Source organism: Phyllostomus hastatus, unplaced genomic scaffold (assembly GCF_019186645.2).
Source record: "Phyllostomus hastatus isolate PE091 unplaced genomic scaffold, TTU_PhHast_1.1 phas_contig_148, whole genome shotgun sequence".
Classification (NCBI taxonomy): Eukaryota; Metazoa; Chordata; class Mammalia; order Chiroptera; family Phyllostomidae; genus Phyllostomus; species Phyllostomus hastatus.
The window spans coordinates 9330222-9356415 of NW_025333607.1; the positions used below are offsets into that span (position 1 = coordinate 9330222).

Consider the following 26194-nt stretch of genomic DNA (forward strand, 5'->3'; position numbering starts at 1 on the left):
TCCCAGTCACTAAGGTCAGCTCTGCGGCAGGAAGCCACGTCATGCGCCGTGTGCTTGGCAGCAAAGCTCAGGGGACCCCTGAACACCACGTGGCCGGAGTAATAACAGCACAGAGAGGGGTCAGACGGAGTGAAAGTGACTCCGGACAACAAGGGACTGGGACAGAGACTTGAATGCCAGGGCCTCTCATCAGTTATTTCTCCAAAACCTTCTTTTAATACATTTTGCTGTCTTAATCTTTGCTTCCAAGCAGTAGCAGTGATCCATTTTATCTGAAGAAAATCCCAATGCCTACTTATTTCATAGAATTTCAGAACAGAATGACCGTAGGCATTAAATAGTGCAAATTCTTCAAATTACGGAGAAGAAACACACCCAGAGAGGTCTTGCTTTGTGTAACTCAAAGTTTAAGGCAGGTCTACTGACTCCCAGAGTTCGAAACCCATTCCTTACCATTCCAATTGCTTTACAAGTAAATGTTAGAAAATTTCATTGTTTTTTTTTACATTTCCAGTCAGACTATTTTTTTAAAGGCACCCTCAATTTCTCATAGAATGGTAGATTTTCTGATTTCTACCTGTGCTAAAGAAAAATGTTACTTCCTCTTTTTGAATTTTATTCTGCTTAGGTAAAATTACACAGGGAATTAAATTTAATTTATATCATTAGGTTTATTTGATATACCAGCACCACTAAGGCATTTGAGATAAATCATTAAATTGTGCTGTGATGCTGACGAGCACATACAAACAATGAGAGAATGTTCCAAGACGGGCTGAATTAATTTCATAGCTGACCTGAAATTTTGATCAGTTATATTAATTATCAACTTACTTGGGTTATAAAATGATGCAACACTCCCTCTTGTGGAAGTAATGACACATATGCATTATAAAAACATATCATGAAGTCTAGAGAATTAAAAAAGGGAAAAGGGGTTATTAGGATCATTTATCTGTGAATGCTCTGTTTTCTTTTACTGTTACCAAAAATCTGTTGACTTTAAAACGCATCCACATTTACAGATGTAACAGAAGCATTCTGACAACAGACACTGCATCTTCATATTTTATATGAGAATATTTTTCTGGGAATTTAAACCACAAACACGTTTTACATACATATTTATGAGCACGTAGCAGTAACATCCTTTGAGGAAAAGAATCCCTGACAATGTTCTTATAATGGTGTTTGACCACCCGGATGAAGAAATAAATTAAGCCATGAATGCCCATCATTTAATTTCTACCCTCTATGAAGTTTGAGGACTAGAATAAAATAGTCTAAAGGGAAAGCAAACAGTCTAAAACATTCTAAGGATGTTAACATGATGTTTTTATTTTCTAGAATGTGCACTTAAAACATAATGAAAACCAACTACTTTTTTTTGATAATTTAGGGTACTTAGTTTCAAATATATCTTATTAAAATAGACCTGAATATTTCTCTATACCTTGATATTAAAGGTCATTGAAGAAATTTAGGGGGAAAAACTAGTTAAATTACATCAGAAATAAAGAAGTATTAAAGGACTTTTACTCTTGCTAAATCAGATATTCCCATTCTATTTTTGTCATATACATTTCTTTGAAAAACTTTTTTTGGTATAACCTAAAATATAAAATTTGAGTTATTACAGAGTGATTTTACATATGCTAATATGGGCAATATCACACAGGTTCTAGATTCAGATATTTGAAAGATCTGTAAAGTTTATAGTATACATAGCAGCGCTGATCAATATGGTTTCACATTCTTTTAAATCATATTTCAGAAGCTAAGAATTTTATTTTCCTTTCCTATTCAAGATATTATCATTATCTTTAATAGAAATATCGTAATATCAAAGATACCTCAATTAACAATATTAAAAAAGTATGTTTTTTGTTTTTTTTATACTACCTACCCCATGTAGCTGTATTTTAGTATGTTATCATGGACTGAAATATCCTGGCCATTGTTTTCCTCGATAAAATATCATAAATGGGCATCTTGAGAGATTCTGGATATACAATCCTGGGTCACAATGTAGCTTTAGGCTCATCAGGAGGACCATGAACTTGTAAGACATCGGAATGACAAATGTTACAGTGAATAACCCCAAGACCTGTATATTGCATACCGGCCTTAGATACACTCCTGGTGATAATCCAGCAGAGCCTAGCAGTCCCCTGGCAGCCTGCGTGCAAGCAGACGGAGACTGTTTTTCAGGGCTACACTAGATGTGGCAAAAGCAGCGAAAGGCTAGGAATTAAAAGCCCTGGATTCTCATCCCCTCCCTCCCACAGCTGTATGACGAGGGCAGGGGATTTCACCTCTGTCTTAGCTATTAGCTATCTAAATCGAATGACCCTTCTAGCTGTTAAATTCCATGATTTTAATTATTTAATATACTGTTATTATATATGAAGAAGGCCAAAATTATGTATCTCAATCTGCCCTGAAGAAATTCAGTAACTAACGAATTCAAGGCACTTTTTGGACACAGAAAATTGCATGTTTATCAAGTTCCGTAGTCAAAGAAGCCAACACCAAAACTTATCCTTAAAGACATGTATATAATATGACATCTTATAGCCATGTCTTAGACTTGCAGAAGCAATCACACTTGGTTTGCACTGCAAATAAGCACCTGAAGTTAAACACTGAGGAATGACACCACGTCACGCAGGTGTTAAGAGCTTAACAACCAGGACGGAAACAACCAGGACGGAAGGAAGAGTTGTTCCAAGCAACTTGGTAACATACAGCGTGTGTTACAGCCTGTGTTAAGCCTGGAGAGAGCACTTACACATTTTTATGATCTGAGAGATGAGGTGACGTAACACACAATGTGACAGAGAAATTTTATCAGCGCACACACCAGAGCAAGAACAAAGGAAACGTGAAGAGGCAGGGCCATAAGGAACAACGGAATAACGTTGAGTCAACATAAACCGAGAGACAGTAGCAGTTAGTTTGAAAATACTTGGCAATGAGTCTAGGAACCGCCTACCAAAGCTTGAGGTGTAGAAACAAGAGGATGGGGGTAATAAGGGAGATGCACCTATTGGTTTTGGAATCATGCTCGCAAGTAATGTATCTTCAGACTCCACACATTCCCACCACAGGTACAGCCGCCACCACCACACCCCCCGACCCAGACGGAGATGGAATGTGAACAGAGTGGAGGAACCAGCGGTGGAGACAGAAGAGGAGGAATAAAAAGGGGAAAAGTAACACACGCAAAGCACTCTTAGTTTTGGGTCTTGTAGGCTATACTGTGGCAGGGGTCAAAATAAAAAGGTAAGACCACATACCGACTTTCCCTGCATTCTAACTCAGGGCTTGGGGTTCACTGAGATGCCTGCTGGCTGAGGATAATAAACATCCAAGTTTGCAACGGCTGGTTTCCCCGCACCCGCCTGTTCGGCCACACCCCTGCAGGAGGCTGATTATGAGGTAATGAGGCCGTGTCTCCTGGACACACACAAATGTCTGTCTCAGGACCAAAGGGGTCATATGCGTGTTCACAGGCCTCAGCTTTCAATATGAAGTATGTAAACAGACACATATGCCAGAGGCAGTTAAAATCTGGTGGGGGATACGTTGTTTTTGTAAAGACTACAGGTAACGACAGCTAACGACTATACTTGAATGATGTAACAGTGCTTTATGAGCTGATGCTCCTAACCCGCTAAATTTCTATAGCCCAGTTGGACACATGGGCTAAGTGACTGCCCCAGAATCCATCTTCTTCCACTGAAATAAATCAGGGGTCAGTTTCACTTGCCCCACCCACCAACAGATCTAACTTTTAAAGGTGTATAAGACAAGACTGCATACCAAGGTAAGGTGTGTAAGACATATCAAAAATAAATAGGTAAAAAGGGTAAAATATTGATAATTTCATTTAACTCTGGACAAGAGTAATAAAAGGTACACTGCTTTTCTTCAGATCCATAAAGGCTTTGAATTAGATATTTGAAAGTTAGACACATGCTTTTAGGAGCGCAATGTAGACTCCTATTATCTAAACCACAGAGTAATTCCTAATCTGATTTTTGACATACAAATCCAGACGGCTCACCAAGTAGACAACTAAATCTTCTGTATCAGTTCAGTAGACCTCTAATGTTGAAATCACTATTTTACTCCAGGATATTAACTGGAAGTGTATGTAACATCTGAATTTTCTATGTATTAAACTAAATAAAATAATTTTTGTAGGAAAAAACTCTCTAGAGTAACTTTTCTGTTGAATATTTTGAGAAGCAATGCTGGAGAGTTAATTTAAAAAAAAAAAGAATCCCAAAACATAAAATAAATATGCTAATATTGTAAAAAGTCTGGATTCAATTTACCTGAAGGAGAGCCGTGCGCGGAGGACATACTTTTGACCTTGGAGTCTGAGAGTCGAGAGATACTGTTGGCTCTAATTCTAGGAGAAAATTTATCCGAAGGTACTAGTCTGGCTCCACTCCGAATGATGGCTTCTGCGGTCCGTGAAGAGGCACTGCTTCTAGAGATGGTTGCTTCCGAGTCACTGCGGGCTGACAACGAGCCCAGCCGGGTTCTCCGAGGCTGAGCCAGCAAATCAATCCTAGAGATGTTCCGCCTTCCTGTGGGAGGTTTCGATGTGGAACTTGTTGTGGACACTTCAGAAGCAACGGATGCTTTGTCTGCATCGGCAAGTTCACTGTCTGAAGCTTCACCAAGTCGTGCTCGGCGCAAGAGGGAAGTCCTGGTGGGCCGTGGCCTTGGGAGAGTGGTGGATTTACTGGATGAGCCAGGCGCGACAGGGGAAGTCTTAGACTTGGTGGCCTTGCTTCCGTCCAGCTTGGAATGCGCGTGCTCATCTGTTGAGGTAAGGGGAGTCCTTCCATGAGGTTTGCAAGAGTAGGTTTCCTGATCGGACGACAGAATGTCAGAGATAGCAGAATGAGGTACGCTGGAGGTTTGGTCGTCGTCGGTTAGGTCCACCGAAGGCTGTCTGATCCTCCCACTGGACTGGACGAATTTACGCCCATCTGCTCTGGAGCCTATATCGGTGGATCGGCTTTTTGTTTTCTTTTCGATTTTCTCCCTAGCACCAGAAGACGATTTCGCAACATCTTTGGAAGGAGAACCCGAAGAACACCTGTCTTTATAGAGACTGGTGAAACTCTTCCGCTTTTGGGTTGACTTCCTTTCAGTCTCCCCGGTCACCAGGCTGATGGTACTAGCTGTGTCCACGTCAGATTCCGGTGAGATGGAGTTGTCTCTGTTGTAACTGGGAGTGTCTGGGCCTTCATCTGTTTTATTATCTTCGCGCAGTTTAGCCTCGAGAAAAGCCATCACCGCCTCTGTGTCTTTTAGAATAAGGGTAGTGTCCATACTGGAATCAGTTTCCATGGAGTCGCTTCTGTCGCGTATTCTGCTGGCAGATGCCAGCGCCAGAGACGGGGGTGTGGACGAAGTCTGCTTATTGATGTGGGGAATAAGTTCTATGGGGACGTTGGGGCTGGGTTTTTCTATGGTGAAGCTTCCTTGTCGCACTAAGGACTTGGAGGATTCCTTCTTGTCTCCTCCCTTCGAAGTGTGACCCTTCAGAATGTCCTCAGCTTTTCTTCGCTTGCCCTCGCTTTGTATCACTCTTTCTCCTTTGCTTGCAGAATGTCCTGGAATTTTTTCTGGGGCCAGTGACTCCTGTTTAAAAGATTCCTCCCTACTTCTCTCCGCCTGACCCGAGGCATTTTTGGAAGATAGTTTAGGTGTCCACGGGGCCTGCTCCTTTGGCTCCTGTTGCTGCAGTTTAGCTAATGTTTGCTTTACCAAAGAAGTTTCCTTGTCCACTTCCCCTTTCTCCTTCGCGGGGGAGGAGCCGACCAAGTGCAGCAGGACTTTACTGTCCCCCCCAGTTTTCAGAGGCTCCCCGTTGACCGCCCTGTTCGGCTTCGTTGGGGCTCTGTCCGCATCTTGCTTGTCCTTCTGGTACACCTGCGCAGGGGTTTCCTTCTCCTGAAGCTCCGTGTCTTGCTTTTCTCCTATCTCTGACCTCTGGCTCATCACCTTGGCTCTGGCGCTCTCCAGGGACTTCTCTTCATTCGGAAGCTGGGGGAGGGTCCGTCTCCTCCTCTCTCCCTGACTGGCCAAGGTGGCCGAGCCAGCGCTTCGCATGGAAATGCCGGATTCGTTGATGTCTGCATCTGTGAAGTAAAACCACAAAGAAGAAATCAGGGCAAAAAGTAAATAGAAAAAGAGTACCATTTTACACTAGGTTTTGAAGTGTAAGTTAAGAGATGGCTTGAGTATAAAATAAGACTTGGACTAAATAAGCCAGCATTGTGACAGAGCAGTTGAAAAGGCAGCACAGTGAATGCCAGGTGCACAAATGGGCAGATTGCTGACAGGGGAGCCAGGAAACCAAACTGCCTGAGACGGACATTTGGGTCATCTGATCTGAAACCTACTGCTGTTGCCTCTTTTTCTTTTAGTGTGTTTCATGGAAGTTCACCGTGTTCATTCTGGCTTTTGGGGCTCATCCCATCCTCTAAGTTTGGCTCATGACATCAGACTCTAACCAGTGTATTTATTGTAGAGCTGCACAGAGAATGCCTAATAAACACTGTTTGTTTGTTATACTTTCAATTTACACAGCAAAAATCCTGTTTTTAATAAGCATCATTGTCTAACTGAAAGAGTATGTTGGATGTCCTAAGTAAAATGAAAAAAATGTTGGACTTAATGTTTTTCTAAAAATAATATTCAAAGCTGATTAAAAGAATTTTTAAAATTATAAGTATGGAAGGTGATAGGACTTGTTTTAATTTTATAAATGGAGGGATTTTAAATTATGGCTGCCCGGTACATTAAGGCCTCATAAACAAACACACAATCACTTTCTTTTTTTTCAAGTTAAGTAGAAGCCAGTGAGAAAATACATACATTAATGTTTCCATGTGAGAGAATTTGAGAATACTTAAGGGGTAGTTTCCTGAACAGGTGAAATGTGTTTTTGAGAAAAGGGATACATCTTTCAGAGAAATGTAAATTAACATAGAAAGGATGCTAATTTTTTTTAAATAACTGAGGAAACAATGCTAGATAAAGCTTCTATAGATCTTTTTTCCTTTACAATTCTTAAAATTTAGCATTAAAATTTCATAGCAATATAATGATGATGCAAGAAAATATTAAACTTATCGATTTAGATAATTTAGCAATTAATCAGGTATTATTTTGTCATGGCTTATTTCCTTGATACTTGAAGTATCTAAAATATAATAGCTATTTTATTTTTTTGTATTTTTCTAGCATTTCTCATGCTGAATAAATGGTTAACAAGAACACTTTAGATTTAAGTGGATTTATCGGCTTACCTAAATAAATTAATTTACAACGTGAAGCCGGAATGAGATAATGAAGGCCAAGTGGTCTACTGTTTCTTATAGCAAGGGTAGAATTTTGCTTTCCAGAGCTAATGCTTAATAATGTTATAGTGGCTTCTTATAAATGTACCTCGGTCTTCCGCCTGGTCTCTGTTTCCCAAACTCGAACTGGTTTCTGGGAAACAACCTGTAAATCCCTGTCTTTCCAAAGATTTTTGGTAAAACTACTAATTGCTTCTCTGATTTCTGACTGATAAATGATACAGCTTTTCCTGTACCCTGTCTTGTACCTTGGTCAAATAATGCTGACTAATGCTTCCAAAATTCCTAAACCAGATTTTTAGGAAGCCACAAGTAAGAGCCAAAATAAATTTCTATTTCCATTTCTAAGGATAACAATATTAAGACTATAAATGCAAAGCCACATGCAAATTCTCCTTGAATGTTTTTTTTAAATTAAGACTATAATGAACTGAATCTAATATCATTAGAATCCAATATCATAAAATTTGTTTTCTTTAAAGAAACTGTATTTCAGTTCATAGAAATAGAATTAAAAGTTAATAAAAATCACATTACATAAATTCAAGAGATATAGTAAGTAAATTATGTATTAAGTAAATTCTTTTTTAATTGATGTATGGCACAAAAAAGTAGCATTTACATATTTGTTGTATTAATGAATGGGATAATTTGGAATATGTTAGTCTTCTCTTTAAATTTTCATGTTATACAAGTTTGTATATATTATGTGCTTCATCTACAAATTATCTCTTTATCATCAGAGTTAATTTGAATGATTTCCACATTAGTGAAATTAAAATTATACATGTAGTATAAGCATGATCATATCTGAAAATGCTTATTTAGGTTTAATTTACTTCTCACTACATAATTCAGCTTGTGTTTAAAAAACAGATGTACCATTCACATAGACACACACACAAAAAGAAAATACCATTCTCTAAAGGAACAGGTACAGACAGTTCCATTATCCTTTCCTCCTGATCATGCCTCGTGTGGTTAGCAGCCAAACTAGCCCACTGTGAAACCCAACGCTTGCTTCCGGATGAAGGTGGGACTTCCTGGAGAAGAAAAATAAAATAACAAAGTAATACAGTCCGGTCAAATCTGATTCTCATGAGAGACAATTCCAGTTAGTCTCATTAACCTGTCATACAAAGCAATATTTACAATTCATATTCTTGTACTCTCATTTATTAAGTTTCCTCATATAGTATAAAATGAATATTCTCTAGTTACCCCCTTTAACGACAACATTTTATTATTGCTGGGAAGGTAGTATAAATCAACTTATGCAAGAGTAACAATGGTACTAAAATAAACTCTTGGAGCTGACATTTACTGCTGCTACGTAAACTTAGGTGTATTGTCCCAGCTTCGTGGCTCTAACAGTGGAGTTAGTTCTACTCCCTCGTAGGGAAGAGGGAGTCTAAAGGTCTGTCCCTAAGTTGTTCTCTAGCCCTCTAACTGTTTCTGGGAACCAGAGTGGTTCCAGAGTCTCAAGGAGTATTAAATCTGCCAGGCCACGTCTTCAGGGATTTCAAAGACAAACCCAGAGCTGAGCACTTCTTTCGATGACACTTTAATATTTTCAGAAAAAGAAGCAATCACTCAACCTTTAAGAATTTTTCTACAACCAATCTGAACCTACACCTATGGATCTTGCCCACGTCTAGATCTATCCTTGAAGCAAGTGCTCTTGAACCCTCACGGTCAAACGTGCAGTGGAACTGAGTTCACGATATGGACCCACAGACTTATGGACACAGCAAGGGGATCCTTAAGACCAGAGCCATCTGGGCATTTAATATGGAAGACCTAGGGAGTGTAAAAAAACCTATTTCCTCACTAAGAATCTAAGCCAAGGCTTAATACTGAAACCAAAATGACAACTAGTGTAGGAAGCTAGGACTGAAAAATTATTTTGAATTATTCAAAAACAATATTTTATTAAAAGTGCCAGATTTGCTATATTACTGATGACAGGTTAGAAGCTGCTGAAGAAAATATTTCATATAAACTGTATACTCTATGATTTCAAAAATAATACGTTAAAATAGTAAGTATACATAAGAACATACATACAATGAAGCCTAAGGAATTATTGCTGAGTCCTTGAATTCCTTTTCAAGGTTTTATGGTAACTGCCCATAGCTCTGGCACTGAAGGAAGTATCTCAGCCATTTACACCGTGCCAGGAATCCCCAGAATGGAGTGGGTTTCATGGGCACATACTTATGTGTAAAAACTGTTCTAATGGCCTTTTTAGGCGACTCTTGCCAAGGCGGGTACGTACTGGGGCCATATACAAATTCTACTTGGCATGGGTTGAGGGGATGAGAAAGGAAGAGAGAATCTATTTAAGTTCACGTTCACCAGAACCTCTCCTAATACCAAACCCCTGCCTCGAACAAGTACAGCTGGCTTTCAGTAAGTAAATGAAGCCTCTTGTGTCTTGTAACACAGAATAACAATTCTCTCAGATCAAGGGGAAAAAAGAACACTACAGCCCAGTCATTACTTTGACAGTTTTCAGGAAACGGCAGGCCATAAAAGGACAATTTTAACATATAGGTAGGTGTATTTACCTATCTATGAGAATATTTTGTTTATACTTCACACAAATGGAACTATTATATTTTGCTTTATTTATACCTTAAGATTTTATTTATTTTATATTTATTTATTTATTTGTATATATTTAAAATCAACTAATTTCCTGAGCGGCAGTAGAGCACAATGAGTTAAGAAACCAAGGCTACTTCAAGTTCAAAGTCTAGCTCCACAAGGCACTAGTGTTAAGACCTTGGCTAACTTAATTATTACATACTACAGTCTCCTGCTTTATAAAACGGTACACAGAAAGCTCCCACTGAATGTTAGCTCTTATTATCTGAATAAATTATATGATTAATTAACACTTCTCAGTTACATGCATTTTTTAGATTTCTTTTGGACACATCAGTGTGGAATGAAATTCTAAGGTCATTTCCAATAAAGGAATGAATAGTTAAGTGCATAAACCTCAGACAGTTACTGTGCTGGGCATTTTATACACCTCATTAAACTCTCTGTAAACAGGTTTTATTAAAAATTATTTTTTCACCCTGGCTGGCGTAGCTCAGTGGATTGAGCGCGGGCTGGGAACCAAAGTGTCCCAGGTTCGATTTCCAGCCAGGGTACATTCCTGGGTTGCAGGCCATAACCCCCAGCAACTGCACATTGATGTTTCTCTCTCTCTCTCTCTCTCTCTCTCTCTCTCTCTCTCTCTCTCTCTCCCTCCCTTCCCTCTCTAAAAATAAATAAATAAAATATTAAAAAAAATGTCAAGAATTCCTTAAAAAAAAATTATTTTTTCAGTGTTTGTAGGGATGAGAAAACTGAAGACAAAAGGGGAAGCAGCTAAGTCAAAGGCAGGCTGTCAGAAGTGGCAGTTCTGGGATTTGAACTCAGGTCTCCCTAGCTGTGCAATACCACACTGAGTCTAAACTACCTTAACCCAACCATCCTTAAATAACGTCACATCATTCTAACTGCATCCCAGCTGTACTGCAACAGCACTGCCTGAGGTTTATAAGTTGTATCTATGAGGCACTACCTTGCATGTTTCCTGGCATGATAAGTCTCTCCATTCCACTTACATGACGTCCTACAAAGTGTAAGCAGTGTATATTTTTTGTTTTGTCTTACAACGCAATTAGAGCAGCGAGCATGAAGCTCATTCACGGCTTACCAACAGTTAACATTTTCTCCCTCACTACAAAACAATGTCAATTTGAAAGAACACAGTAACAAAAACTGAAATGGGATTACTGCAAAACTGCTTTAGGCTTTCAGGGGAAACAAATGATTTGTGAGGATTTAGGTTTTCAAAGTATTTTACGAGGGGACGGATCGAGAACTTCGCGTGATTACAAAGGACAGAAATGCACACTTGTGCGTGGACGACGCTCAGCAGGAGGGAGACGAATACCTCTGAGTTGTGAAACCCAGGAGTGCACAGTGGTCTCCTTTCTTCCACGACTACGGCAGCAGAACTGAGAGCCCAGTCTTTTATCAGATCTTTATGTTTCTCATGGATAATAGGCCTATTATAGTCCTGATTGTCATCTAATCCAAAGACCTAGGAGGAGAAATCATTTCACAAGTGAAAACTCAGATTAACATGCGCATACTCTCAGTAACTTCAGAGGCAAATCAAGATATCCTGCATTGACTTCCACAGTGAGAGAAACCCTGAGCTACGTACGAGGCAGCCTCCGAATGGAGGGAGAGCTGGAGGGAAGAGCGGGCAGTGGCAGCTCACGTAACCGTAACTGCCCCTGGTTGATATTTAGCAAAGGTACTGTTTGGTAGTAAGAAATAGTCAGGATATTACATGTCATCTGTTAAAAGATGGCAATAATGTAAACACGGAGTTAACGCAGAGTTAAAAAGCATACCGCTTGAGCTTGTTTCCAGTCTGTCTCTTTGTTCTGTGATTTTCGAGAAGCATGTTGGAAAACTATAAATGTAGGATGGATTTTATGTGTTCTTTCCCTACCAAATGTTTAACATCTACATACACGCATTAAATTTATACATATAAGTAAGTTCACACATAACAGGTTTTATTGTATGATCTGTATATTGGGTATAGGGTCATTCTCAAACTGCAGTCACCTACAGTAACTCACAGGCCTTCATCTGAAGCGCACATTCCTGGGTCTCCTCTCACAGGCTGAAACTCCGAATTAGCAGACTGTCTCTGGCGGACACTTTGGAAATGTTCTGCATGCAGACAGAGGTCAGCAATCACGTGCTTTCAGGGCAGGACCTCAGGCTCACTCATTTCCTGGCTCATAACAGGCCCCGATTTTGCCAAAGAGGCTGCAGAAAGGTTAACTACGTGAACTTGAACACTCCACAGTCTCCCTTTGTCCCCACTGCTTATTATTATTTACAGGTATTGGTTGTGGCTCTAATTATTACAACCAAGAAAAACATTGCGTTTGAATTAGCACTTTGTAGGAAGGAGTTTTAGAACAATAAACCAGAGACTTCATTCTGTACAAAAGGGGAAAAATACCTTTGTTTAAGCTATTTTCTGGAAAACTTTGGAATGACTATCCAGCACATCTATCTGATACATTTTGAAGTCCACATCTAGTAAGGCAGAGGACAGATTTTTAGTAACTCGAACCTAGGAATTTTACCACTAGATGGCCTTGTCACTTAATATTTCATTCAAATATGAGTACAGTTTTAAAGAATTGTGCTTTCATAGTCTCTCGAACCACTCAGTATTCAAATTATCTTTGCTGCAAGAGCAAATGACATATTATCAAATTTAAATCAAGCAGGAGTTTTAATAACACACAGAAGCACAGTACAAAGAAGGGACAAACCTGCTTCCGTTTGCTCTGCAGGAAAATGAGCGAGTTTAACGACCACGAGCAGTGAGGACACTACGTGCACTTTCCTATGTGCTCTGCCTTGAACCCCACTCGGACAGAAGGCCAATTAGAGCCACTCAAGTTATTTGTGGCCATCTTAAAATTCAAAAATTTTCTAACGCAAGTCATTAAACTCCAAACTTACTGATTTATCTCCTTATTTTTATAAAAACTGCTAGGAAAAAAATCTAACTCAGGTTTAGCAGTAGAAGATGAAAATGACCACGTGACGGTTATTTGCGTGTTGTAGCTCTTTGGCATGCTAATTTACAAACCACCTTAAGTGATCTTCTGATTTGCTGATATCGCATTCTAATCGTACTCATGGGGACTTCCCAAACCTTGACTTTCTCAAACATTTAAGCGCCAGCAGTTTCTAACAAGATATAATAAATCTCTCCAAATCACTTCTGACACTATTTTGAGATGATAACAAAAGACGTAAACACACGTGAGCAACAATGCTTCAGGAAGGGGAGTGGAGTTGTGCAGAGAGAGCACTCAGATGACGTTCCACGGATGCCCTGGCAGGGGCATCGGACCTTTTGGCGCCTCTGGGCCACGCTGGAAGGAGAAGGGTTGTCCTGGGCCACGTGTTAAATACATTCCAACACGTAGTCACAAAAAAATCTCATAATGTTTTAAGTAAATTTATGATTTTCATTGGGCCGCATGTGGCCCGTGCACCGCAGGTTGGACTGCCGTTTGAAAGCATCAGAGACAGCTAGCTCTACCTGTATCTGTCAGAAAGGTGACATCTGTTTATTTCCCAGACAAGGGAGAGAACCTGAACTACCACTGCAAGGGGAACGAAGCCTTCAAAGTTCATCCCTTGTTTTTGACAGTGCTTTGAAAAATTAACGAGAGCAACGACTAGCCTAGCTTGAAATCCGTATCATCATTTTTGTGTCTAGGAACAAAAGCAACTTTTGGTGACAACTTTCATGTGAAAACAAGGAAGCTATAAAAAACCTGTACTGTCTACATACTTTAAAGGTATACTTTTCACATTGAAAAAAGCACATATATTCTGTCCCATGATCTCATAGTTCAACAGAACTTGAGAGCCGCTCAAAGCAGAGGCCAAGTTTGCTCCAGTTTCTCCTCTTTTCCTTCTGGAATCTGTCCCTAGGGGGTGTCACCCACCTCCAAGGCTTCCTTTCAATTCCCAACGACAGACAACTGCTCACCTGTCATCTCTCCTCCTGGATGATTCAGGTGTTCCCAGAGCAGTATCAGCACAGACTCCTGATTCTCTCCTCTTCCCCACTCTGGCCTCAGTCACATGCCCAACCTGATATATGGTACAATCTCTGGAGTTTTCATTCAGCTAGGGACTTATCTGTAGGCTACTGTGCTGGCCACCAGAAAGGATGTAATTTACAGTCCGCCCTCAGTATCTGTGGGTTCCACATCCATGAATTCGACCAACCACAAATTGAATTTTTTTTTCCATAAAAAGTCACACTGCTGGCCTGTATTATGTAGTCAGACATACAGTAACTGTGTCTGTACTGGACATGTATGAACATTCTTTTCTTGTCATTACTCCCTAAGCAATATAGTGTACCAACTATTCATAGAGTATTTACATAGTCTTCGGTAGTACTAGTAAAAATAATTTAAAGTGTATGGGAGAATGTGTGTACGGTCTATGCAAGTACTGTGCCATTTATACAATGGACTTGAGCATCCTTGGATTTTGGTGTCCGCAAAGGATCCTGGAACCAACCCCCTGCAGATAACACAGGACGACCGTATATGGCAGTCTCTGCTCTCGAGGAGCTTAGGCCTCATACAGAAGCTTATGAAAAGAGAGAGAAAGAGAAAAAGAGAGATAGAGAAAGAGAGAGACCTGACCCATACAGAGGTACTCTGTAGTCAAAATGAAACTTCTCTAAGAACCAGACCATATTTTTAGATTTTAGTTTTGAATGGAAAAAAAACCCCTAAATATTCTTCAGATGCTAAAGAACTAGAGTGTATAAATCAAACCAAGCCTATGAGAAGTTTGATTTTGTTTCTTTTTTCACTAGCATATTATTATCACAGTCATTATTATTTAAAAGCTCACACTCTACAGAAAATGCCCACAGCTTCTGATTCTGAAACTGGAGGGGAGAATGATGGTACATAAAGCTAAAAAACACAGGGCTGACTTTCATGGGGGTAACCTTCACACCTCCTGAGTACTTGCACAGGGAGGCCAGGTTATATTCCATGGGCGTGCTTACTGGCACAGGCAGTACACGCCAGTGTGGAAGGGGTGGAGGAAGCGGGGAGACTGGTCCGTAAATACGATCTCTACCAGTTCAACTCCACAGCAGAGGTTCCCACTGCCTATGAAAATCAACTAACACATAATTACTTTAAAAACTACGCAGATGTCTGGCTGCTAACATCAGAAAGCAAAATCAGGATGACTTAATGGAGAAGAATGTTGTTAAATTTGCAATTTTCCAGGCAATTTTAACTTCACTTAAAATCCTTTAAAATTCAGTGGAATAAGTCGTTCTGAAAGTTTAACACAGGATTTGTATAACACGTGTAATCAGCATTTAAATGTAAGGTTTACACAAAATTGTTAGCAGGGGAAAGCTCGGAATGGAGGGAGGAGAGGCATCTCGTAACTGATCACGGTACACCGATGCCCGCAGCAGAATGCTACTCACAAGAGTCAGAAGGTGGAAGCAACAAATACATCCACGCAAGATACATGTGTTGGTCACAGAAGGCATGAAGTACTGACACTTGCTACATCATGGATGACCCTTGAACACATGCTGAGTGCGAGCAGCCAGTCACAAAGGCCCCATCCTGAATGACCCTCTTTACATGAAATGTCCGGAATAAGCAAATCCTCAGGGATCTGCCAGGGGCGTGCCAGGGGCTGGGGGAGAGAGGAGTGGAAGAGACTGCTTAACGGGTGTGAGATTTCTTTCTGGGGGATTCAAGTTTTGTCCTAGAATTAGATACTGCTGATGACTGCACACCTCTGTGAATGTGCTAAAAGCCTCGGAATTATATACTTTAATGGCCTAGAGGGTGAATATTATGTGAATTTTACCTCCATTTTTTTAAAGGCACCATCTGGCTTTCTTTTCCCTTTTCACCCCCGTCTAAATGTTTGCCCCCTCCCTGAAGCTACCCTGTGTCCTGAGTCCTCCCATTCCTCACAAGTGTTATACCCACAGTCTCTTCCTTTCCCATCACTGCTCAGCATTCTTTTTCTTTAGAACCTCCTTTCATAGCTTCACATCCTGCTCAAGCCCAAGCTAATGTTTCTATAGTTAAAATGTCTAAATTCATTCCTCTTCATGGCTCATTTCCTCGTCACACATTCCTTCCATCCCTAAATCTGGCAGCTCATCGATGACCGTCTTACCCTTTCCTTGCCAAGAAGATTTCTAAGTGCTAAGTCATTACGGAGGGACTGCTGGAAACCCAATGGTCTCTCTAGTCTTCCACTAATCAAGGCAATTCTCCTGAAACTCACACGTCTCTTCCGACACAACCTATACCCTTTTGCACCTTTCCTACTGTTAGATGTTAAGCTTATACAAGGTTTTAAACTATACATTTTTAGCAAGTGACTTTAGATCAAGATAGAAACAGAAAGTTTCAGCACATACGAATATAGGAAAACCTGTTTGTGGGGGCCTGGTTGGATTTGATCAATCTATAAAGTGCTCAAAATAAATTAGCCAGTATAAAGCTAACCACATACACATACTGACAAAATGAAGTCAGTATGAAATAGTGAAATGAAATGGTATATGAAATTTCATCTGAAATGAAATTTGAAAAGGTATATCAAATCTTTCTTCTCATTCAGTCATTCAAAAGATACTGAGCGTCAAAAAGAAAGAGAATGAGTGTCTACTATATGCCAGGCACTGTTCTAGGTACAAAATAATACAACACTGATCAAGACATGTTCTTCCTAGAAGGTAAAGGCAAAAGAAGCCAGCCAGTGTTGAGTTCTAGAATGAAAATAAAACACGGGAATCCGATGGCGACATAAAAGCTAAACGCTGGGACTACTCTGGACAGACGGTGACAGAAAGCCTCCGCAAGGAAGTGGGAGAGGAAGCCAGGCACACCCCGCACAGGGAAGGGCTGAACTAGACCGAGGGCACGGGATGCGAACAGCCTCTGAAGTAGGACACTAAGCGGGACTTCACACAGTAACGCGGAAAAGGGAAATGGGGGCCAACCTATTAAATACGAAGCTTCCGGCTGAGAAAAAGTGAGGCCCCCTGATGAGGCTGTGGGAAGGACCCCGGCGGGAAAGGGTTCCCTGCCCCTAAGGAGGAGGATGCGGGGATGCTAAGCAGGGAAGAGGAGCATCAAACAGAGCAACCAAAAGCAAATTCTCCTGGTAAAAATTTTTTTGGCATTGCCCAGGGAATAGGGGGCAAGCAAAAAGATTAGTATAACAGAAGGAAAAATCAAACGGCCAGAATTTACCTTTTCGGAACTACTACTTGTTTTTGCCCATTCATTCAGCTTATTTCTGGACTGGTGGGAAGTAGAAAAAAATATCAAATCCAAACTGAAAGGCTACCAGTTATCAAGGTCCTCTCTTATCACTCAAGGCTCTTATTTGATCTCGGACTCCTTCGGTCCCACACCAGTCTGGTTTTGTCTGAATGGACTTAGAGGGTGCTGGTTTCCTCGAGGTGCTGTCTGGCCCTGTCCACCTAGACTCGGACTCCGGTTTATTGTGGTCCCCCGGCTCTGACTTGGGTCTGATCTAAAATCTTGCAGTAAACCTCAGGGTCTGGACCAGCCCCATCCCAAACCGCTTACACCTGGATCCAGGTTCTCAATGTTGACTTTCCTTGGGTCACTAGGCTCAATGCTGTGATGTTCTTTATTCTGTGTTTCTGGTCTTGTTGAAGTTCACCAGGCCCGGGATTCTCCCCTACCAGCTGTTGCCTACAGAGCCAGCACTGAGAGATAGCAGGACCCCATGAGGGAAGATAAGATGCTAGGAATGGAGACTCGGCCCAGGAAGAGTATCTGCTAGAATTGCTCTACGGTGTGAAATTTATGGGAAGGAGAAATATGCACCCGCAAAGATAGAGCCTCGGGCCCTCAACAATGGCCGATTTTTTTCTTGTTCATTTAATATTTAGTTTTCTGTGCTCACTGTACGTTATTGTCACGTAGCCCGGAAGGCTAGGAAGCGGCTCTGACAACATTCTCCTGTTCCCTCAGCAGCGCCTGTTTTGATGGAGGAGCACGGAGAAGAAACTGGTCCTATCTATCGACACTACGCTGGGTTCTGCAGGCAGAACAGGGATGTCTACGCAGCGGGGCTGGGGGAGGCAACGACTACTGGGGAGACGATTACCTTTACTCCGGGTGGTCAGCAGCGCTTTCTCCATGGAAGCTTGGATGTGAAACTTAACAGATCTTTATAAATAACAGGCGTTTGTATTAATACTATAAGAAGTAAAATTTGGGTACAATGCATAAAATAAGACTACCTACTGACAAACACACAGCACAAAAATAGAAACCAAAATGCTGTAATCCCATCGCTTGGGGCTTGGGGGAGGGATCTCTCACTGCCACTGAACTACAACCAGCACAGAAAAACGAATGTGACATTGCTGCTCGGTCATCTCTTTAAAGACATTCTTTTTAAACTGTACGGAACTTCTTCCAAGTTAAGGTGCCAATATATGTCTGGCTTATCTTCTTTAGACCCAGGAATACAATGTATTTGGCAGGAAACAAAGGCATTCAGTACTTATCACACTTAACATTGTTGAGTATCACACTAATAGCATTAGTGTGTGTTATGAGATACTCTTGTTACTCACTTGTTTTTGATTCTGTTTTGGGTTCCAAGATGCTATTTCTGTTTGATCTTTTTCATGGTTCTTTATTTTTACTCTTATTCCTTTGTCCATCAGTGTTGGTGTTGCTAGGAATTTCATACTTTCTCTCCTCTCACACTATACATTGTTTCTAGGTGAATTCACCTATTATTTTGCCTTCAGCTACTCTCTAATAATTCCCAAATTAGTATTTTAGCCCACACCTCTTGCCTAAGAGCCAGACATTTCTATTCAACTGACTGTCGGACAAGTCAGCAGCTTTTTAATTGCCTTCTCTGCTCTTTCCCGTTTTCAATTCATTCTTCACACTTCTGACAGTGATTACCTTGTCGCTGCCCTACTTAAAAGTTTTCAGTGACTCCTCACTGCCTTCAGCATTAAAAAAAAATCTAGAGTCCTTACTATAACGCGCGAGAGCCTTCAAAATCTAGTCCAGTCTCGTCCCTAAAAGTAACAGTGGTTCTCCGAACAAGTCCTCCAACCTCTTACGTTTTGAAACACGTAGCAACATATGGAAAACCCTTCTCAGCCATGCCTGCTATGGGATTAATTCCACCTGTTTCAAAATGAGCTCAGTTGGCAGTTAAGTTCCATTTTTATTGAGAACATATAAAATGCCAGGCACAAGCAGCCTTGGAGTTCCTGCAGTCATGGAGTTAATATTCTCGTGTGTGTGTGTGTGTGTGTGTGAGAGAGAGAGAGAGAGAGAGAGAGAGAGAGAGAGAGAGAGAGAGAGAGAGAGGAGGGAGCAAGGAGGTGAATAAATAAATAGCAAACTTTTAAGTAGTGATAAAGCTTATGACTAAAACAAAACAAGCTGATTTGACAGTAACTAGGAAGGTTTCCTTAACTGCACAGCTCAAGACTTCTCTTTAGGAGGAAGGGACGTTTACCCTGAGACTCCCTCTGGGAAGCTGCTGCTGCCCTTCCTCCAGTGGCTCATGTCTATCAGAGCATTCATCACGCTATTTTTAATTCGGGTTTTTACTTGTGCAGTTCCAGCTCTCTACATACTCGTTTCCCAAAGGGAAGAACTGTCTCTTCCATTGAAATCTCTCCTAACATAAAGCCTGGCACATAGCTGATGCTGAACAAAGATGGTGAAATAAACCAGCTCTCACGTGATGGAGAGAGAAAGGAAGGAGGCCACAGAAAAGTTTGCAGGACCAAACAATTAAAACCAGATGGACAGAGCCGATGACCCCTATGTCCACCCCACATACCCCAAGTTCAAAGGCTGAAAGGAACGGACGACACAGCTCACCAGCCATTGGCTATGACACCTGTATTTGCTCCTCCCCAAGTTCTTCTTATTCCTCGATTCTGGCTATTCCTGGGTTGGTTTTCTCCACATCCATGGGTCTCCTCATCTTCCCCAGACGCTGATTCCTACTTCCCTGCTTTGGTTCCCCCAGAGCCTGACTTTAGTTGGCCTGAACTGGCCTTCTGGCTTTAACCGCAGCTAGTGGAACCTCAGCCTTTTCTTTGGTATTCACGAGCTAGTGTGGGGACTCTTCTTTACCCCTACTCTTACGGCCTCAGCTTCGTTTTCCGGTTTATACAAACTAAGAATGGCTATGAATTACCTGCTCAGTTACATAGTGCCATTACTCTCTTAAACAAATTCTGCCTTAAAATCTTGCTTTCCTAGATCAGTAGTCTGACCGTATAATTTGCCTTCGAAACGGAGACTCTTTTTGAGAAGGAGAAAGAAGATGCTTTGGATAATTGTAGACAGCAGGTGGACGCCAGGATTGGTGGACACCCTCCTCCCAGCGGTTTCCTAAAGAGTCTCAGCGGCCACAGCGACTTCTTTCTGGGCTCCCTGCCATCTGGCCAGGCTGCTCCCTGCACCGGAACTTCCCCTTGGGGTTCAGACCTGACCTTCTGAGTGCTGAAAGAACTTTCCAGGATTGCCAGTCCCTCGGGTAAAGATTCATACGTGGAAACTTCTAGTAAGGGTGTTAACACTTATAGACCTCTTATTATAAGACAGGCATGGCGGCCCTGGCTGGTGTGGCTCAGTGGATTGAGTACCAGCCTGTGAACCAAAGGGTCGCTGGTTCGATTCCCAGTCAGGGCACATGCCTGGGTTGTAGGTCAGGTCCCCAGTGAGGGGCATGCAAGAGGCATCCATACCCTGATGTTTCTCTCCCTCTCTTTCTTCTTCCCTTCCCCTCTCTCTAAAAATAAATAAATAAAACCTTTTAAAAAATGTTTAAAAAGATAGGCATGGTGAAAAGCATTATATATATTTTATTAAATTCTTTTTATAACCTAGGGAAAGTTCTTCCATTTTGGAGCAAAAAGAAGCAGAGGCTGAAAGAGGTTCGTTTACTCAAGGGCGTACATCTGGTACCACCCAGAGCTTGTATTTAATCCCACCCAGATGTGTCCATCTGCAAGTGTTCACGTTCTAAAGTGCTGCAGTAGAATCCCTTGCTGAAGTATCTTTTAAGAGAGAAAATACTGATCACTATAAATAATATATCCATAAACCAATCATAGGCATAAACTATTAACCTGAATTTTAAACGTCTTACCATTCTCTCTTTTTTAAAACCCATTCTTCTGTGTTCTATTTGACAGTATTTTAAATAGGAATATACTTGTTTTCCATAGAGGAAAACTTATGAATTTTAAAATAATTGGGGAAAATGTCATTATCAATTCCCAAAGATAAAAATAATTCTAAATCCCCAAGAGTCATTTTCCATGCTACCACTGTGTCCTTAGACTTCCTTTAATATAATCATAAAACCCACTTGGTTAGTCTGTTTCTTACTTGCCATACCTCTCTTATTAACAACTATCATAAAATTGCTCACATAACCCCTATTTTCTAGACTAATGGGTCCCCAAAGTTTGGGGCTGCACATCTCAACAGTAAAAAATGTGGAGCAGGTGCTCAGTAAATGCATGTTTAGAAATTATATACCTGCTTCAATGTCACTATAGAACACACTCCAAAATGGAAATATAAACAACGAAATAAAAACCTAAGTGCTGATAATTTGCATGTGTCCCAAAGTGTTACCCTGTCTCCTCCCTGACAGCCCACTCTGTAAACACATCATTGAAACCAGAACCTCTCATGTTAATGTGCATGCAAATCACAGATTCTGATTCAGTGCGTGTAGGATGGGCCTGAGAGTCTGTACTTCTAACAAGCTCTCAAACGATGCCAATGTTGTTCAAACACCCAGTAACAAGAATTTAAGAGACAAAGGTTTAGCCAGACTTAGGATGCTATTTTTCCTGGAGTAAAATAAGCAGTTGACCGTAGAGCCAACTTTCCATTACCATGAGCAAAACTGAGAAAAACTACATTTTTACCCATAGAACAATCATTACACATATTAACCAATAACAGAAGAGATCTGAAATGTAAATGGTATTCATGCCTGCACAGACACTCGCTAAACTCAGAGTATCAAGGACAAACTGACTAAACAAAATGGGTTAAAACATATGCATTTTCATCTGCTTCCAACATGCAATAGTAGGCAGGAATCCTGTGATTAACTATCATCAGCTAGCACCGATGTTTATATCAATATTAACAGTCATAGCAATCTGGGTTTTGTTTTTTTTTTTTTTTTGCTTTTTAGTTTCAAATAAATGCAAAGTGAGAGGGGCCAAAACAAAGAATACTATTTTAAAATCGTATCTTAAATTTACACAGCGTTAACAGGTCCCGACAGTGTAAATGTACAGGACTTCACCTGTGTTCAGAAGGTAAGCGGAATCAAGTCAGAAGGGCCGCTGGCTTCAGTACGTCAGTCTCGCAGTTCCCTAACGAGCCCCAGAGTTCCGGCACTGCTGACTGCATGAGAGCGACTCGTGCTGACTCGCCAGCAATGTCCAACGTCAAACACACCCCACGAAAACTAACACCATACCCGATTTCCAGTTATTTACCTTGTCAATCATCTTTCTTGCTTCCACTTCCTCACTGTTGGGATTCTCTAACTCAATGGTATAAGTACCCTTGTCACTTTGGTCATCATCATTATCCTTTTCAGAAGTAGCAGAAGTGGCTTGATTTTTTAACATTTTATCCATCTCCTGGCTCGGTCTGTGCCCGAGACTCCCTGAACTTCTTAACAATGCAGTTTGTAGGAAGGGGATTGACACCGCTGGCTCCTCTGATTTCTGTTTTAACAATTTCCCATGTGGGACACCATGCCCCCCTCTGTGATGCGCAGAGCTAGTCTGTAAAGACAAAGAAACCACTTTGGCGTCTGCTGCTGGAGATCTGGGTTTTTCAAGTTTTGTGTGTGGTGTTGAGTAAGTAGTGTCCTCACATAGGATTCCCGCACTCTGAGAAAAGGAATGTGACCTCCTTTTTCTGGGATTGTCTTCATCAAAGAATGCAACCATAAAAGCAGTTTGACTTACAACAGCTTGGTCTTGATGCTTGTCGGGAGCCTGGCCCTTCGGCAGCTTTTTCTGCTCCGAGTGGTGGCGCCGGAAGTGTTCCTCCAGAGTCGCGCGCTTGCTGCAGCGCCGGTGAGCCCCGGCATTTTCGGAATCGCTCTGTGTACCGTCGTCGTGCTTATTTCCTGGACACGAAAAGGAAACCGCATCATAGAGAAGGAAAAACTCCCACGTAGAAAATGAGAAGCATACACGAACGTGTCATTTGCTCTGCCCCGTCCCCTTTTCAACCCAAAGTCGTATGTCCTCTTCAGCAACAGGCTCTGCGAACTTCCCTCCACTGCAACGCTTACATTCAGATTGTACCGCCCAACAACGAGCTTCTGTATGAAGGACTGAATAGGACTGTCTTTCTCCACATTTTAACTTTATAGTGATGTATCAATGCCTTAAAAGATAAGCAATGCTCTATCATCCATGATATTCTGTATTTACAACATTAATAAACATTAATGCTACTTTCAAAACTTATACCTTATTATTTAAGCAACGAAAAATGTATCTAGCATCACAGAGGAACAGATGGGAAAAGGGTGATCCCACCGAAATGCTTATCATCACACAGGAAAAGAGAATACAAATGCCATAAAAATGCAACCCATCTTACTTTTGATGATACACACTACATCCATAAGTATAGCATCTTTATAGCTTCTGCCTATTAGTATACAACTGTTTACAAATGTCTTCCTAGCTATGACAACTTTTGAATATTTGCCCTTGAGCTCCGAACTCTGGTGGCCTTGAAGAGTTAAAGAAAGCATGCTAAAATGTCTGTCTATAAAATCCTATATAAACCTAAGCATCTATTGGGCAAATGGCATGGTGTTAGATATAACCATAGAAAAATCTACTTGTCTTCACCATAAAGCAAACAGGGTCAACTTAGAATATATTTGAATTTTGAAACATCAGCTTTCTCACAGAGGTTTTTGCTACCCTTCATAGTTGTATTAGGAATTAAATGTAAAACTTTATGAAAATTACCTGATTTTCCCCTGATAGGGAATTCTCATTACATAAATAATAAGAACATTAGAATAGTTAAAGTATTATTATAGCATAAAATCACTGGAAAGTCTAGAGTCACTCTCTGCATGTTTAAAGACCGAGGCATAAGGAGGGCTTGGAGGCCGGCTTCCTCGGGGGAAGCTACGAACGGATGTCGTCAACCAGGTGCATTCCAGAGCCGCCCGGACCAAATCTGATTGTTACATGCTCATGGGCTACAGGCTTAAATTTGAGCACTTGCTAAATAATGTGGCCTCGGAGGTAACCATCAGAATGAAAGACTTGGAGGCTGGGAGGGACAACACACACATGTCCTAGGAAATGGCTGAGTTTGAATGTTTATGGGCGTGTCCTGTAAGTTGAGAGGTTACCAATTGGTGCCAATGACCTATCGCAAGAGGACTAGCTGAGAAGCCTCAGAGGAGAGAAAGGCAAAGCACACACAACAAACTGGGCGACGTGTTGGAAAATGGGCAAGGGGCACAAAGGGAGTTAGGACCAAACTGAGGGGTTTAGGGAGCTCTCTCAGCACAGCGGTGGTGAGGATTATTATAAACCACAGCTACAACAACAAATCTGAAACTGCCTTTAAATTAGCAACTATTCAAAAATGCAATCTGAAAAGAAAAAAACCATTTGTTTACTTAACAGACTCCTTGCCTCAAGTAATGAAGCCAAGAATTAGGGATACCACAGGGAATGCAAAACCAAACAAAACCACTAGTTCAAGTACCAAACTCATTAAAAACATGATCTTTTACAACCTATTTCATTGTTGCATGGGATATATTGAAAAGAAATCCAGTTTGTAAGAGCTGGATATAACTAAACTCCAATATTTCCTGCATAAGAAGCACAAATAACCCATATCACACACACATAACATGGAAACACCATTTTTACAGAATTTAGTTCTCGTACCAATGTATAAACTTTGGCACTTGGTGTCAGGCACTTTCAGTATCTCTCCTTTAAGTTATAGTTTCAAAACTCTATTTTAATTTATAGAGAAGCCATTTTCCTCTTTGGAAAATGTATTATTTCTGCTTGCATTTCTCAATGTCACACAAGGTGAGACATCTGATCAGAAGTGCAATGTCTGTTTTCATGCAACAGAAAAATCCCTGCGAAGCCCGCCTCACCAAGCTTCTTTCTGTTTTGTCTGTGCTTAACCATGCCTAAACAGGCTGCAGTTCTTTAAGTACTTTGGGGGGCAGGTTAACTGTACTACATCAGTAGCTGTGGCCAAAAGAAGCTGCAACTCCCTAAAGGGTAAAAGTATACGGTCTTTATGAATGTTATTTTCCTCACTGTCCCAAAGCACGTGCACTTTACTCTTGCAGGCGCAAAGTTTTTTGTTTCGTCTCGCCTGCTTTCAAGTTTCTGGGAAAACATCAAATGTCATTTGTAAATATATCTGGAGTAATAGAATGGGTATATTTTGGACCAAACTGAGTTATATTCACAAAGACATTTTTTAGGTGGCCAATAAAATGGTAGGAAGGCATATTCAAAAGAAGGGTTCCAAGCAATGGCAACATAAAACATGTCTACTCTAAATGAACTCTGAGCAATGATAGTGATTTGATTGCACAATTTCTGATAAAGCTTTCAAATATACGGGGTCCGGCACAAATAACACCCTTTTTTTGTTACAAAATTTTTTATTACAAAATTATAAGCACGTGATTCTGTAACATAATAGTATCACGTGCAAGCACACCATATGACATCTTAGGAGAAATTCTCAAATTGCTGTCTATCTCATGCGAGACATTCCTGTACCCTACCAACCGCACTCGAGCAGGCTTTACTTCTGCCGGGCCCTCTGTGACCAGTGATGGATAGCTGGAGTGCGAACGTGGGTGTTAATGCTTCTACTTGGAATTAGGCTTGTTCACAAACAGAGAATGGCACAAAATGATGGCTTCAAAAATAACAGCGAATACAGAAAATGGTGTAATGACTGGAAAACAGTTACAAAAAAGGATATTTTTAAATGGTAGCTTTTAGAAAGGATCTTTTAGCTCGCTTTTTATACATTTATTAAGAGTGGTTTGAAAAAGACAATGTTAATTCTAAA

The 26194-nt window shown here is 40.8% G+C and overlaps 1 protein-coding gene across 10 annotated transcripts in view; it reads right to left on the reverse strand.

Annotated features, from left to right (window-relative positions):
- CEP170 (centrosomal protein 170) overlaps positions 1-26194 on the reverse strand; it is a 97946-nt gene that overhangs the window by 18375 nt on the left and 53377 nt on the right. For 4 of the 10 annotated variants that reach the window (XM_045860320.1, XM_045860310.1, XM_045860295.1 and 1 more), the window contains exons 9-13: positions 23062-23225; positions 22582-22875; positions 11347-11496; positions 8308-8434; positions 4344-6167 (exon numbers count right to left, since the gene is read on the reverse strand). In XM_045860320.1, coding sequence (XP_045716276.1) covers positions 4344-6167; positions 8308-8434; positions 11347-11496; positions 22582-22875; positions 23062-23225 — 2559 coding nt within the window. Of the gene's footprint in view, positions 1-4343; positions 6168-8307; positions 8435-11346; positions 11497-22581; positions 23226-26194 lie in introns of all 10 variants that reach the window. The other 6 variants (XM_045860353.1, XM_045860336.1, XM_045860345.1 and 3 more) reach the window with 4 other exon arrangements.